Source organism: Colossoma macropomum, unplaced genomic scaffold (genome assembly GCF_904425465.1).
Source record: "Colossoma macropomum unplaced genomic scaffold, Colossoma_macropomum, whole genome shotgun sequence".
In the NCBI taxonomy this organism is placed as follows: Eukaryota; Metazoa; Chordata; class Actinopteri; order Characiformes; family Serrasalmidae; genus Colossoma; species Colossoma macropomum.
In genome coordinates this window covers 590,308-606,217 of record NW_023494786.1, presented here as the reverse complement: position 1 = coordinate 606,217, position 15,910 = coordinate 590,308, and the positions used below count along the sequence as shown (strand labels likewise).

Genomic DNA, 15,910 nt, shown 5'->3' with positions numbered 1-15,910 from the left:
TTAAATGCAGGAGTGTTTATTCGTAAATGCCAAAGCGTAATAATCAAATACACGATGCAGAGATGTTTTCACAAAAGTGAAGATTCTACAGTCTCGCGTTTCGTGCAAATTTTGGAGCATTTTTAATGAAAGAGTTGCCTTTGACGCAGCATTACACCGACCAAAGTTTAGTTTTGTTGCAGATTCCTCTTGCAATTATCATCGACTATATTATTTCTCACACAGAGAGTACAGCTACCATTATCACAGCGGTACAGCGGCACTCTGGCATTCACTTCCTTCATGTTCGCTTCCCACTGAGTCTTGTTCACATCACGTTGCCAAACCTTGTGAAAAACGAAAGCTTTAGGACCAGCATGGTTCTTAAACATCTCAAGTGCAGGGATGATGCTGTAAGGCTTAGTGGGTGTTGAGCAGGTGTTCACACAGGGAGAGTTGAAGGTGTAGAAAATCAAACAGCCAGTTGGGTTATTCTCCAGGAGATCCCTAATGGCAGGACCGTTAGAAGATGGTCCTGGTGGGTCTGAATCAATCAGCAGAAGGTACTCAGAGTGGTAGTTGCTTCTTTTTCCAGGGATTGGTTTTGGTTTGGCACCTATCAGTTGGCAACCTCTGTAGACTTTAGCAGCGCCATTCATAGCAGCTTTCACTGTCTGTGCATCAGCATACGGGAGTAAGTCAATCTGGTCAGCTTTTATGCCAAAAGTACACTTTCTGGCTGGAACGTTGATGGCCACAGCAAACTGTTTTTCTTCATCTCCATAACTAAGAACAGAGAAATGCAGTAAATCAGTTAAAAATGTAATAAGCAAACAACTGTTATAACAGATAAAATCCACATAAGAGCTGTGATTGTGTCTTGTTTGTGTTACAAATACTCCACAAATATAAAGCTTCATCATCGTGAACAGAAGTAAAAATATAAACAGCGGTGATCGAAAGTTTATGAAACCTTTTTGATTCTTAGAATTTCTACAGAAATCTGACTAAGGCCCAATCCCATTTCACCACTTGCCCCTACTACTGAGCCCTTAGCCCTCTGTTTTGGGGTAGGGTGTCCCGATTCTTGTTGAGATAGAGGGGTAGGTGAAGTGTTGGGGCTACATGACCCTCCAAACGGAGGTTTTTCAGAGACTCCAAACAGAGAGATATGAGAAAAAAAGAAAAACCGGTGAGACGGCTGAACAAGAGACCAAAGAAACCCACAAATGTGAGAATTTTCTCTGTTAAAAATTATAATAACCATTATATTATCTTAGTTTAATGTCGTTTAAATGTATTATGGTCGTTTTCTTCATAACAAGCATAAAAATAGCTAATAGCTAGTAGCTGTTAATGAAGTGATGCTCTTTTTATTTGAGGGTCCCATTTCAGAGGGAAGATTTCAACCACTACCCTGTAACTCAGTTCTAAGGGGTTAGAGTGACACTAAAAAACAAGGGGTAGGGGTAAAAAGAAGAAGTGGGATTGGGCCTTATAATGTGTTCAAATCTTTATTCTTTGCTTTCTACACTGCAAAAAAAGGTTTTTGACCGTAAAAAAATACAGTTTTTTTTCTGTATTTTTCATGATAATAGAATATACCTGTAAAATACAGGAAAATCACTTTTTTCAATAAATCTGCTGTAAAAATACAGTCAAAGTCTGTTATTTTAAATGATAAGAATCTACCTTTTTTAACATGGCTGTACCATTTTGAGTGTTTGAGTTTTGAGTGTGAATTTAGTAGTTATCATTGTAAAACCACAGTTGAAAGGTTAAAAACTCAGTGTAAAAATACAGACCAATATAGTTATTTTACATTTTTACTGCTCTGTGTGTGTTTATTTAAAAATACAGAGCATTGTTTTGTTTTTTTATGCATGTTTGCTATAATTATAAGTAATAAGCACATTATAAAACCTAATGAACATTAATTTACAGAACTGTCCTATAAAATTACTTTTAATACAGGGTAATAATAATATAACAAATCCATTACCTGTTGTAAATTAACAGTAATTTGTTGTTTTAAAACAGTAAATGTATGGTAAATTAATTTAAACTTCCATATTATTAACTGGCAAACAGCATCAGATCAGATATTTTGACTAAAATGATGAGGTTTAAATAATTCAAATAATTGTCAAACCATTCAGTAATTCAGAACATTTCTCTTTAAAACAGGCAGTAAATTGTAATATCAGTTCAAAGGTATATTGTTGTCTTATATTTGGTAGACTTAAAGTTTAGAAACCACAAAAAATAAGTTGTGTGTTCATTGGATAAAATCGTGTTTATGGTCTGTTCAGCCAATGAATGTCGAGAATCCTTGTTTGAATCTGAGCGCGGGCTGCACCGGGAGCGCATTCACACTGAACCACACAGGAAGAAACCAGCCCGGCTGAACCGGAGTCCCTGTTCACACCGTGTCCTCGCTGCAGTGAAAACGGCTGACTCTGCATTTAGTTTCTTTATCACGAGTAGCAGTGTTAGCAGCAGTGAGCTAATTGTAAGCTAATTTAAGTGATTTAGTGATAGCTAAAAGGAGCTTTTACTTTACATATATCGGTTTGAAGAACTTACAAAACATCACCTTCGTTTTGATCAACAACACAATACCTCGCTGTTCTACAGAATGGAAACACCCCAGATGTTCTTCTAAAGTACAGTGACCCGTAAACAGTAATACAACAGTATAGTGTAGCCCACAAACACCGCTGCTTACTTATTCTACGACACAGCAGTCTGCATTGACTTTGTATGCAGCAAAACTTGTTGCTATTTGTCAACAAAATATACATATGAATTTCACCTACTTATCGTGTCACGTTTCTCACCAGTCTGGATCAGGTTCTTTAGATTTTACACTCTAAAGGCAGTGACTTGTAAAAAACTCTCAGGAGATGCAGCCCAGTGTAAATCGGGATACACTCTTATTGCTGCCATGTAACTTGCATGGATACATACTGTCTCCAAATACATACTGCTAAAATCAGTTCATGGTAGACTCAAAAGAAAGAGAATGACAGGGAAATGCTTTGTACAGCAGAACTCTGGCCAGAACATGCCAGTTTTTGCTGAATTGGTGTTGCATCCCTGAAAATGTATTGCAGAAAACACATGTTGGCCCTAAGTGTATATTACTAATATATTTCATAGTTCTATTCATAAAAAAATGTTACAAGAGGATGCTTTTCAAGTGAGTCCACCTGTCAGGAAAACTGATCTGGCTGGGGGGTTGTTGTATCGATGATACTTGTATAGGTTTAACATGTTGGTCACAATTATGTGTGATTAAAAACATATTATAGTTGTGTCAACAGAAAGAAACTTACAGGCGGGTGCCTTTTAAGGCAGTCCACTTGCCAGGAAATGCAGCCCCTCTAAAATCTGGCCACATGATACTTATACAGGTGTCACATATTGGCCCCAAATATGCATTAAAAATGTTTCATAGTAGTATCAACAAACCTGCTGGGAAATGCACTGCTTCTCAAATCTGGCTACATTATTACTACATCCAGGATGCTTATACAGGTATTGCATATTGGTTCCAAATATGTTGAAGGGATACAGATTATCTCCTGTAATCAAATTTGAATATTTTGAATTCATGCTTAAGAATATTTTTCTCCAATCTATGTCAACAGACATGGCAGTGACCGATGGCAGAGGAGACGGAACTGGGTATTTTAGTCATTGTATATAACTGGATGAAAGTTGACCTTTTGGGAACTGCAGTGAGTGTAGTGGATGTCCTGCAGTGAGTGTAGTGAATGTCCTGCTGTGAGTGTAGTGGATGTCCTGCAGTGAGTGTAGTGAATGTCCTGTAGTGAGTGTAGTGAATGTAGTGAACATCCTGTAGTGAGTGTAGTGGATGTCCTGCAGTGAATTTAGTGAATGTCCTGTAGTGAGTGTAGTGAATGTCCTGCAGTGAATGTAGTGAATGTCCTGCAGTGAGTGTAGTGGATGTCCTGTAGTGAATGTAGTGAATGTCCTGCAGTGAGCGTGGTGGATGTCCTTTAGTAAATGTAGTGAATGTCCTGCAGTGAGTGTAGTGAATGTCCTGTAGTGAGTGTAGTGAATGTCCTGCAGTGAGTGTAGTGGATGTCCTGCAGTGAATGTAGTGAATGTCCTGCAGTGAGTTTAGTGGATGTCCTGCTGTGAATGTAGTGAATGTCCTGAAGTGAGTGTAGTGAACGTCCTGTAGTGAGTGTAGTGGATGTCCTGCAGTGAGTGTAGTGGATGTCCTGTAGTAAATGTAGTGAATGTCCTGCAGTGAGTGTAGTGAATGTCCTGTAGTGAGTGTAGTGGATGTCCTGCAGTGAATGTAGTGGATGTCCTGCAGTGAGTGTAGTGGATGTCCTGTAGTGAGTGTAGTGGATGTCCTGCAGTGAATGTAGTGAATGTCCTGCAGTGAGTTTAGTGGATGCCCTGTAGTGAATGTAGTGAATGTCCTGAAGTGAGTGTAGTGAATGTGGTGAATGTCCTGCAGTGAGTGTAGTGGATGTCCTGTAGTGAGTATAGTGGATGTCCTGTAGTGAATGTAGTGAATGTCCTGCAGTGAGTGCAGTGGATGTCCTGTAGTGAATGTAGTGAATGTCCTGCAGTGAGTGTAGTGAATGTCCTGTAGTGAGTGTAGTGAATGTAGTGAATGTCCTGTAGTGAGTGTAGTGGATGTCCTTTAGTGAATGTAGTGAATGTCCTGCAGTGAGTGTAGTGGATGTCCTGTAGTGAGTATAGTGGATGTCCTGTAGTGAATGTAGTGAATGTCCTGCAGTGAGTGCAGTGGATGTCCTGTAGTGAATGTAGTGAATGTCCTGCAGTGAGTGTAGTGAATGTCCTGTAGTGAGTGTAGTGAATGTAGTGAATGTCCTGTAGTGAGTGTAGTGGATGTCCTTTAGTGAATGTAGTGAATGTCCTGCAGTGAGTGTAGTGGATGTCCTGTAGCGAATGTAGTGGATGTCCTGCAGTGAGTGTAGTGGATGTCCTGTAGTGAGTGTAGTGGATGTCCTGTAGTGAATTTAGTGAATGTCCTGCAGTGAGCGTAGTGGATGTCCTGTAGTGAGTGTAGTGAATGTCCTTTAGTAAATGTAGTGAATGTCCTGCAGTGAGTATAGTGAATGTCCTGTAGTGAGTGTAGTGGATGTCCTGTAGTGAATGTAGTGAAGGTCCTGCAGTGATTGTAGTGAATGTCCTGTAGTGAATGTAGTAGATGTCCTGTAGTGAATGTAGTGAAGGTCCTGTAGTGAATGCAGTGAATGTCCTTCAGTGAGTGTAGTGGATGTCCTGTAGTGAATGTTGTAAATGTCCTGCAGTGAATGTAGTGGATGTCCTGTAGTGAGTGTAGTGAATGTCCTGCAGTGAGTGTAGTGGATGTCCTGCAGTGAATGTAGTGAATGTCCTGCAGTGAGTTTAGTGGATGTCCTGCAGTGAATGTAGTGAAGGTCCTGCAGTGAGTGTAGTGGATGTTCTGTAGTAAATGTAGTGAATGTGCTGCAGTGAATGTAGTGGATGTCCTGTAATGAATGTCCTGCAGTGAGTGTAGTGGATGTCCTGTAGTGAATGTATTGGATGTCCTGCAGTGAGTGTAGTGGATGTCCTGTAGTGAGTGTAGTGGATGTCCTGTAGTGAATGTAGTGAATGTCCTGCAGTGAGTGTAGTGGATGTCCTGTAGTGAATGTAGTGGATGTCCTGTAGTGAATGTAGTGAATGTCCTGCAGTGAGCGTAGTGGATGTCCTGTAGTGAGTGTAGTGGATGTCCTGTAGTGAATGTAGTGGATGTCCTGTAGTGAATGTAGTGGATGTACTGTAGTGAATGCAGTGAATGTCCTTCAGTGAGTGTAGTGGATGTCCTGTAGTGAATGTAGTGAATGTCCTGCAGTGAGTGTAGTGAATGTCCTGTAGTGAGTGTAATGAATGTACTGAATGTCCTGCAGTGAGTGCAGTGGATGTCCTATAGTGAATGTAGTGAATGTCCTGCAGTGAGTGCAGTGGATGTCCTGTAGTGAGTGTAGTGAATGTAGTGAATGTCCTGTAGTGAATTTGGTGAATGTCCTGCAGTGAGCGTAGTGGATGTCCTGTAGTGAGTGTAGTGGATGTCCTTTAGTAAATGTAGTGAATGTTCTTCAGTGAGTGTAGTGAATGTCCTGTAGTGAGTGTAGTGGATGTCCTGTAGTGAGTGTAGTGGATGTCCTGTAGTGAGTGTAGTGAAGGTCCTGTAGTGAATGCAGTGAATGTCCTTCAGTGAGTGTAGTGGATGTCCTGTAGTGAATGTTGTGAATGTCCTGCAGTGAGTGTAGTGAATGTCCTGTAGTGAGTGTAGTGGATGTCCTGTAATGAGTGTAGTGAATGTCCTGTAGTGAGTGTAGTGAATGTCCTGCAGTGAGTGTAGTGGATGTCCTGTAGTGAATGTAGTGAATGTCCTGCAGTGAGTTTAGTGGATGTCCTGCAGTGAATGTAGTGAATGTCCTGAAGTGCGTGCAGTGAACGTCCTGCAGTGAGTGTAGTGGATGTCCTGCAGTGAGTGTAGTGGATGTCCTGTAGTAAATGTAGTGAATGTCCTGCAGTGAATGTAGTGGATGTCCTGTAATGAATGTCCTGCAGTGAGTGTAGTGGATGTCCTTCAGTGAGTGTAGTGGATGTCCTGCAGTGAATGTAGTGAATGTCCTGCAGTGAGTGTAGTGGATGTCCTGTAGTGAATGTAGTGAATGTCCTGCAGTGAGTATAGTGAATGTCCTGCAGTGAGTGTAGTGGATGTCCTGTAGTTAATGTAATGATTGTCTTGCAGTGAGTGTCGTGAATGTCCTGTAGTGAATGTCCTGCAGTGAGTGTAGTGCATGTCCTGTAGTGAATGTAGCGAATGTCCTGCAGTGAATGTAGTGAATGTCCTGTAGTGAGTGTAGTGAATGTAGTGAATGTCCTGTAGTGAGTGTAGTGGATGTCCTTTAGTGAGTGTAGTGGATGTCTTGTAGTGAGTGTAGTGAATGTCCTGCAGTGAGTGTAGTGGATGTCCTGTAGTGAGTGTAGTGAATGTGCTGTTGTGAGTTTAGTGGATGTCCTGTAGTGAATGTAGTGAATGTCCTGAAGTGAGTGTAGTAAACCTCCTGTAGTGAGTGTAGTGGATGTCCTGCAGTGAGTGTAGTGGATGTCCTGTAGTGAATGTAGTGAATGTGCTGCAGTGAATGTAGTGGATGTCCTGTAATGAATGTCCTGCAGTGAGTGTAGTGGATGTCCTGTAGTGAATGTAGTGAATGTCCTGCAGTGAGTATAGTGAATGTCCTGCAGTGAGTGTAGTGGATGTCCTGTAGTTAATGTAATGAATGTCCTGCAGTGAGTGTAGTGAATGTCCTGTAGTGAATGTAGTGGATGTCCTGCAGTGAATGTAGTGATTGTCTTGCAGTGAGTGTAGTGGATGTCCCGTAGTGAATGTAGTGAAGGTCCTGAAGTGAGTGTTGTGAATGTCCTGTAGTGAGTGTAGTGGATGTCCTGTAGTGAAAGTAGTGGATGTACTGTAGTGAATGCAGTGAATGTCCTTCAGTGAGTGTAGTGGATGTCCTGTAGTGAGTGTAGTGGATGTCCTGTAGTGAGTGTAGTGGATGTCCTGTAGTGAATGTAGTGAATGTCCTGCAGTGAGTGTAGTGGATGTCCTGTAGTGAATGTAGTGAAGGTCCTGTAGTGAATGCAGTGAATGTCCTTCAGTGGGTGTAGTGGATGTCCTGTAGTGAATGTTGTGAATGTCCTGCAGTGAGTGTAGTGAATGTCCTGTAGTGAGTGTAGTGGATGTCCTGTAGTGAGTGTAGTGAATGTCCTGCAGTGAGTGTAGTGGATGTCCTGCAGTGAATGTAGTGAATGTCCTGCAGTGAGTTTAGTGGATGTCCTGCAGTGAATGCAGTGAATGTCCTGAAGTGAGTGTAGTGAACGTCCTGTAGTGAGTGTAGTGGATGTCCTGCAGTGAGTGTAGTGGATGTCCTGCAGTGAATGTAGTGAATGTGCTGCAGTGAATGTAGTGGATGTCCTGTAATGAATGTCCTGCAGTGAGTGTAGTGGATGCCCTGTAGTGAGTGTAGTGGATGTCTTGTAATGAATGTCCTGCAGTGAGTGTAGTGGATGTCCTGTAGTGAATGTAGTGAATGTCCTGCAGTGAGCGTAGTGCATGTCCTGTAGTGAATGTAGTGAATGTCCTGCAGTGAGTGTAGTGCATGTCCTGTAGTGAATGTAGCGAATGTCCTGCAGTAAGTGTAGTGCATGTCCTGTAGTGAATTTAGTGAATGTCCTGCAGTGAGCGTAGTGGATGTCCTGTAGTGAGTGTAGTGGATGTCCTGCAGTAAATGTAGTGAATGTTCTTCAGTGAGTGTAGTGAATGTCCTGTAGTGAGTGTAGTGGATGTCCTGTAGTGAATGCAGTGATTGTCTTGCAGTGAGTGTAGTGGATGTCCTGTAGTGAATGTAGTGAAGGTCCTGTAGTGAATGCAGTGAAGGTCCTTCAGTGAGTGTAGTGGATGTCCTCTAGTGAGTGTTGTGAATGTCCTGCAGTGAGTGTAGTGAATGTCCTGTAGTGAGTGTAGTGGATGTCCTGTAGTGAGTTTAGTGGATGTCCTGTAGTGAGTGTAGTGAATGTCCTGCAGTGAGTGTAGTGGATGTCCTGCAGTGAATGTAGTGAATGTCCTGCAGTGAGTTTAGTGGATGTCCTGCAGTGAATGCAGTGAATGTCCTGAAGTGAGTGTAGTGGATGTCCTGCAGTGAGTGTAGTGGATGTCCTGTAGTAAATGTAGTGAATGTGCTGCAGTGAATGTAGTGGATGTCCTGTAATGAATGTCCTGCAGTGAGTGTAGTGGATGTCCTGTAGTGAATGTAGTGAATGTCCTGCAGTGAGTGTAGTGCATGTCCTGTAGTGAATGTAGTGAATGTCCTGCAGTGAGTGTAGTGCATGTCCTGTAGTGAATGTAGCGAATGTCCTGCAGTAAGTGTAGTGCATGTCCTGTAGTGAATGTAGTGAATGTCCTGCAGTGAGTGTAGTGCATGTCCTGTAGTGAATGTAGCGAATGTCCTGCAGTGAGTGTAGTGCATGTCCTGTAGTGAATGTAGTGGATGTCCTGCAGTGAGTGTAGTGGATGTCCTGTAGTGAATGTAGTGAATTGTGTGCAGAAAGTTGAATCACCAGTATCTTTCTGTTAGACAGTGTATGCACTGTTTGAGTGCAGGAGCTATAGGTTAAGGTCTATGTTATACATTATATAGGGAGTAGGGAGCCATGTGATATTCAGCCTATGCATTGGATGGTAATAGATGGTAAAAATAATGTATTCTTTATTTGTGCGTTTGTATTTAATGTTTTTTTTTTAATAATAACATTTACTGCCCAGATCAGTAGATTTACATATAATTGAGAATTTTGCATAGTATTGTTTATATGCAATTTACAATTTCTTTTGCAGTTGAATTTGCTGGACCTGGCAATCCTGGTTAATCCCTTTAACGAGTTTAGGTACATTAGTCTGTTAAGTTCAGTTTAGGCAAACAATGTCAAACCTTACTTTGTAGTGGTCACTATTGTATTACTGAGCTTATTTAATGTGTTAACCTGGCAGTGACAGTAAAGGTGAAAGATGTAGCTCTTAATAGGTACAAAGAGCTACATGTGATTATTGTTATCAGCCCGACTAGGGTAGTAATGAAAACCCAATGAAAATGTTTGGGAATTACTTAAACAGTAATTACAATTTTAACTTAATTTTTAACTTTTTGTATCTTGTGCTTTTTCTTTTTGGTGTTTTTTGGTCACTTCTGCCCCTGTCAGGAAACCTCCATTCAGTGCTGCATCAGGGACACATTTTGCTGTGTTCCCACTTCTTCAAAAGATTCCTACAAGCAAAGGGACGCGACCAGGGTATGTTTTTTGGTCATGTTCACCTAACATTAGGAAGTTAAGTAGTCATGCAGTATGAAGGCTGGAATGTTGTTGTTTGTGCTACAGCTTGGCCTGACAGATTAATCGCTCTTATATTTAAATCACAAGAGCTGCAATATTTATTATAGAAAATATAAATTAACAAGGTTTAAATGAGGAAATTTCAACAAATCATACAGAGCTTGTGAACTGCCTGTAGATGAGTTTGATCAGCGCATGTGCTGTGTATGTGATAACCACTAAATGGTAGTCTTGCTCACTCAGTGTTCAGCGCCTCAAGCCAGAAAAAGTGGATATTCTGGTCGTCTTGGCCAAAAAAATATAATTTATATTAATTTATAGAAGATAACGGCATTTAAATCCATATGCAATTAGATATTTTCCCCGAATCGTTCAGCTCTTGCTACAGTTTGCACATACTATGATTCAAGATTTTTTATTTAATTTTTTTTTAGAAATTATCAGACAACAAAATCTTAAAGGTTAGACAATGACATAGAGCAGAGAAAAGTGGCAAATCAGTCCTCAAAAGTCAGTAACTTCCAGTTGATCAGCTAATTCAGATATTAATACTCCAATTACTGATGATAACAGTAACAACAACAGTTATAAGGATTTCAGATTTTTTGCATTTTACGTTACAGTGGTATGCATGCTAAATTGATTTAAAGTGCACAGGATGTGTCAGGTTACAGGCTAAAACAGAGAAATGTTTGATTTTCATTTTTCACAGGTGAGGCAGTGGTCACTGCTTTAATGGTAGCTAACAAGATCATTGAGCGATCCCACAGTGTTCAAAGCCTGGAGTTATATTCCTTACGGACGCCTCCTCAGATGACTGTCACCTTTCTACGAGTTGATCTTTAAACTGTTATGTAGAGACGGTTAAGGGTGAGTGGACTGAGACTGAAGAAAACAAAAGTGCACAGTAAGAATGAACAGTGACATGTCGTTCTATGAGATATTTGATGTGATCAAGTCCCAATCCTTAAAATACAAACCCTATTTCCAGAAAAGTTGGGACATTTTGTAAAATGCGATAAAACAAGAATCTGTGATTTGTTAAATCTCTTGAATCTATATTAACTGACAACAGTATAAAGAAAAGATTTCCAATGTTTTTACTGACCAACCTATTTAAAATAATTTTAGAAATTGATGCAACACAGTCAAAAAAAGTTGGGACAGAGGCATGTTTACCACTCTGTTACATTGTCTTTCCTCTTAATACCACTTTTTAATTGTTTGGGACATGAAGTTACTAATTGTTACCGTTTTGTTTTGTAAGTGGAATTTTTGCCCATTCATGCTTAGGACTCATTGAGTTCTGGCTCAACAGTCTGTGGTTGTTGTTGTCTGATTCTGCTCTTCATGATGTGCCATACACGTTCAATAGAAGACAGATCTGGACTGCAGCCAGGCCTGTAAGGCACACACACTCTGTGTCTATAAAGCCATGCTGTTGGAGCACATGCAGAATGAGGCCTGGCACTGTCTTGGTGAAATAACCATGGACTCCCAGGAACTGACGTTGTCTTGAAGCATATGTCTCCTTAAAATCCCAATAAATGCATCAGTGGTACCTTCACACATATGCAGGTCACCCATGCCATGGACACTGATGACCCCTGCCATGACAGATGTTGCCATTTGCACCTTTCACTGACAAAAGTCTGGATGGTCCCTCTCATCTTTGGCATGGAGAATTCAACATATTTTTCTCCAAAATAAGCTGAAACGTGGACTCATCTGTCCACAGCACACATTTCCACTGTCATTCAGACCGTCTGAGATGAGCCTGGGCCCAGAGAATTTACCAGTGTTCCTGCATAGAACTGATGTACAGCTTTCTCACATTAGAGTTTAAAGCTGCATTTCTCGATGTAGCGGCGGACTGTTAAGTCACAACGGTTTTCCAAAATACTCCTAAAGTACTCGCTGCTCGTGCAGTGCCATCTGAGGGCTTGAAGATCACACACATTGAGCAGTGGTTTCTCAGCTTTTTTGAGTGTGTTTCAGGCATCAAATTCAAAATTTATTTATGTTCACTAAAACAATTGTTGTTCAGCCAAAGCATCAAAAATAATGTCTTTGTACTTTTGTCAGTTAAATAAAAGCTTAAGAAAATGAACAAATCACAGATTCTTGTTTGTATTGCGTTTTACAAAATGTCCATTTTTTCGGGGTTTGTATTGTCAGCACACCATTTTACTGTCATTGTTGAAAATACCCTCAACAGCTGTGTGTCGGCCCCTTTTAATACTGTAATAACTGTTGCAGTACTAGGATCTGTTATTGACCCTTGTGCTTGTATTACCCAAATAAAAGTCCTCATTCTAGGGGCATATTCAGTGTAGCTGAGTCCTGAGTGTAGTGTGATTGCTTAGTCCTTCAAATTGCTGGCTTTGTTTTGAGCATGTGTAAATGAAATCAAGAAACCTTTTTCTTATGCAGTTCGAATCTGAATCTTTTTTTAGTAAGTGCATGCTGTTACAGTCCATATTCCCCTATTTGGTGTTTATTTTGAACGCTAGGTTGCTGGGTGATGTCATGATTGTTAAAGTTAAACTGTCAAAATAAAAAGATTGAAAGTATGTATTATTGTTGAGGTTTTATTGTTCTGGCCAAAGGTTTTACATTGTTTTGAAAGAGCAATAGTGTATTGGCTGTTGTGTATTTATGTAAAATTAAAGTACACCACCCTTTTATCTGCTGAAGTAAAAGGTACTTGCTGAATGTTCATGTAATTGAGTATATTTGACTCCTGTATAAAAACTGGAATATAACAAAATGACCACAATATTATGGTACATAATTTTTTGATAATGCCAAATTTCTGTGAATATTTGAATGGTAAAATAAAAACATTAACCATCAACTTTAATATTGAGTTAATTACATGTAATTTTGCATTGTATTTCTGTATTTAACCAGTAGAATCCAGTGCTGTAACAGCGGTATTTTGTGGATAAACAGTACATTGTGATAGTTGGTAGGCGGATCAACCACCGTTTAACTGTTCTCCACTGTAAATTTGTAGGATAAGAACATTTATTGACAGATTATGTCTGTTGATAAATGTTTAATAGGATTGAAAGAACAGTAAAGTGATCGTTAATTTAAATAATGTTTATTTTACTTTAAAAATCTGTACTTTGACAGCTGCTTGTTTTAAATTGATTAAATAATTCTATGAAATAACTTAATTACGCTGTTATTTAAAAGATGGCAACCCTCAAATTGCAGACTTTAAGTGTATTTATGCAGTATTTCTGTGATTTTAATACATTCTAGACATGTTTTTCAATGATGAAAATTTGTAATTCTACTAAACCTTGCCCGTAAAATTACACAGAATATTTACAGGGAAAAGCTGTAATTTTACAGTAATCTACTGTACAGAATTTTACTGTAAAATTACGGGACCTGTTTGGCAACTTTTTGCTGCCAGACATGTTACCGTTTTTTTTTAAAAATGGATAGACGTCAGACGCTCATGGTTAAAAGCAAGCTTTGAGGCTTTAACGTGAAAAGGGCAGTACAAATTTGAAACAATACTCAGACAATACCAAAAACACACGATCAAGAATAAGTAGGGACATCCAGAGAGTAGTCAAAACACAAGCCATGTCAAAAAACTAGAGACTGAGCAAAAAGGGCTTAGGTCAAAAATCAGGGTCAGGCAGATCTGTGATTAAGTGACCCATATTAGTCCCACAACAGGGAAAGTTCACCTCCGTATTTGACCCATCCGTGCAGTGAAACACCACATGCACACAAGTGAACACACACACTAGAGGGCAGTGAACACACTTGCCCAGAGTGGTGGGCAGCCCTATCCACAGTGCCCGGGGAGCAGTTGGGGGTTAGGTGTCTTGCTCAGGGGCACCTCAGTCACGTACTGTCGGCTCAGAGGATCCAACCGGCAACCTTCTGGTCACAAGGCTGGTTCCCTAACCTCCAGCCCACGACTGCCCCCATAATATTCTGGTGGCTAAGAATTCAAAGTCACATGGTCTCCCATAGGATTCTGGGAGTTGGAGTTCGGGAGAAGATTGTCAAGGGAAGTGTCAGTAAAGCCGGAGATGGACGTGACAGCAGGTGAAAATAAGTTAACACACCCTCTGCAGCAAAACACACTTAAATATGGCGTTTTTTGTACATTTTAATGCACGATTTTAACGTGTTTGCCGAGTTTAACATTTTGGAAGAAAATTGAACATTTTAAATGTGCCGTAACTTTTGCACAGACCACATTTTATCAAACTATGTCAAGAACTGAAAAACAACAAAAGTAGATATACAAGGTTTTCTTCCGACAACAGCGATATGGACTATGGAACTGGCTGTGTGAATTGGTAATCCATCTGGTGGGACCAGGCTGACCTACGCCTCCCTGTGACTTCACAACTGACATATTTACCTGCATCCAGCTTTTATATTGTTGAGAGCTTTGATTCCAAACTTTTGAAGTGAAGGGCACAGTTAGCAAGTACTAGTAAGTTTTGGCTTACGTGTCCTGAATGTAAGAGATGATGGTAGCCAGATTGTTCTGGTCCAGAACTTTAGCTTCAGTTCCTCTCAGAGAGAGAGAGAGAAGACAGAGCAGGAATACACTCAGAGTTCCACTGAGAACCTGTACACACACACACACACACACACACGCACACACACACACAGACACAACACACACACACACATACACACACACACACACACACACATACACACAGACACAACACACACACACACATACACACACACACACACCACAAACACACACAACACACACACACACACCACAAACACACACATACACACACACACACACCATACAGACACACACACACGCACATGCACACACACAGACACACACACACACCACACCCACACACCACAAACACACACCATACAGACACACACACACGCGCACACACACCATACAGACACACACACACACACACGCGCACACACACACACACACACACACACACACACACACACACACACACACCATACAGACACACACACACACACACGCACACACACACACACCACACACACACCACACACACGCCATACACATTACAGTATATATTATTAGTATTACTAGTATTAATAGCGTGATCAGAGGCTGTTTCTTACCATGGCTGCAGAAGTCTGAGTGCAGATTATGAAGAGCTGAAAGTGCTGCAGAGGAGTACCTGATGCTGATTTATATAGATAATGACTCCACCCTCTTTAAGAAGATTATCTTTCTCTGTTAGCTGATTGGATGAGATGTCTGTAGCCAGTTTCAGGCTGTCAGACAGCTGGAATATACTTAGAAGAAGCTGCCTGGACATTTCTAGAAACATCTCAGAATATTAGCACTGAATAAAAAGTTTTGAAAAATTTGTTTCATTTCCATTTAAACGAAATGAAACAACAGGTGATATCTGTGTGTTGTTACATTATGTGCTGACATTATTACATTATTAATAATTCCTGAATTATTATTCCAAAACCTGAATAATCAGGGCCTGACAAAGATCAGATTGTCCATTTCTGTTCAATCACAGAAACCAAAAATTTGCTATTATTAAACGTCTTCATCTCTGGCTGGCTAACTGTTTGCAGTGCGCCTGTAGCTGCGATCTTTCAAACCGATGACATTTATTTATTGCTACTGCCTCTGTCAATATTTATAATGGTCATGTATTTTTTAAGAAATCTGGTTCTTTGATTCTTGATTATTTTTTCTACTTTTTTTTTGTTTGACCTACAGTGACTTTACTGGCCCAGTGTGAACTTCTGCCTGAGTACAGGCCTGCAGACCACTAGGGGGTGCCCAGTGGATGAAAAACCTTGATGCTCTATATTACATACATAAATGTAATTATGTTATTACATGGGGGTTTTGTTACATTATGAGGAGTTTTTGTAACATTTGTGTTATTACATTATCCATAGCAATTACATCATATGCAGTTATTACATCAGGAGCTGCTACAATATTTTTAGTGATCTTAAAGCCAAC

The 15,910-nt window shown here is 40.3% G+C and overlaps 1 protein-coding gene across 1 annotated transcript; it reads right to left on the bottom strand.

The window, feature by feature from the left end:
- Positions 1-15,067, bottom strand: LOC118797915. The gene is made up of 3 exons (XM_036557217.1): positions 15,037-15,067; positions 14,406-14,527; positions 1-765 (listed from the first exon to the last, which is right to left on the bottom strand). Exons 1-3 carry the CDS (start codon positions 15,037-15,039, stop codon positions 168-170), a joined length of 723 nt encoding a protein of 240 aa, XP_036413110.1. The 5' UTR covers positions 15,040-15,067; the 3' UTR covers positions 1-167.
- Positions 15,068-15,910: the final 843 nt, after the last annotated feature.

Bases quoted from the DNA above. Each gene is read 5' to 3' on its own strand.
- LOC118797915 (XM_036557217.1), bottom strand. The intron at 766-14,405 runs GTAAGCCAAAAC...CTCTGTTCTTAG, and splicing joins ATCTCTTACATTCAGGACAC to TTATGGAGATGAAGAAAAAC.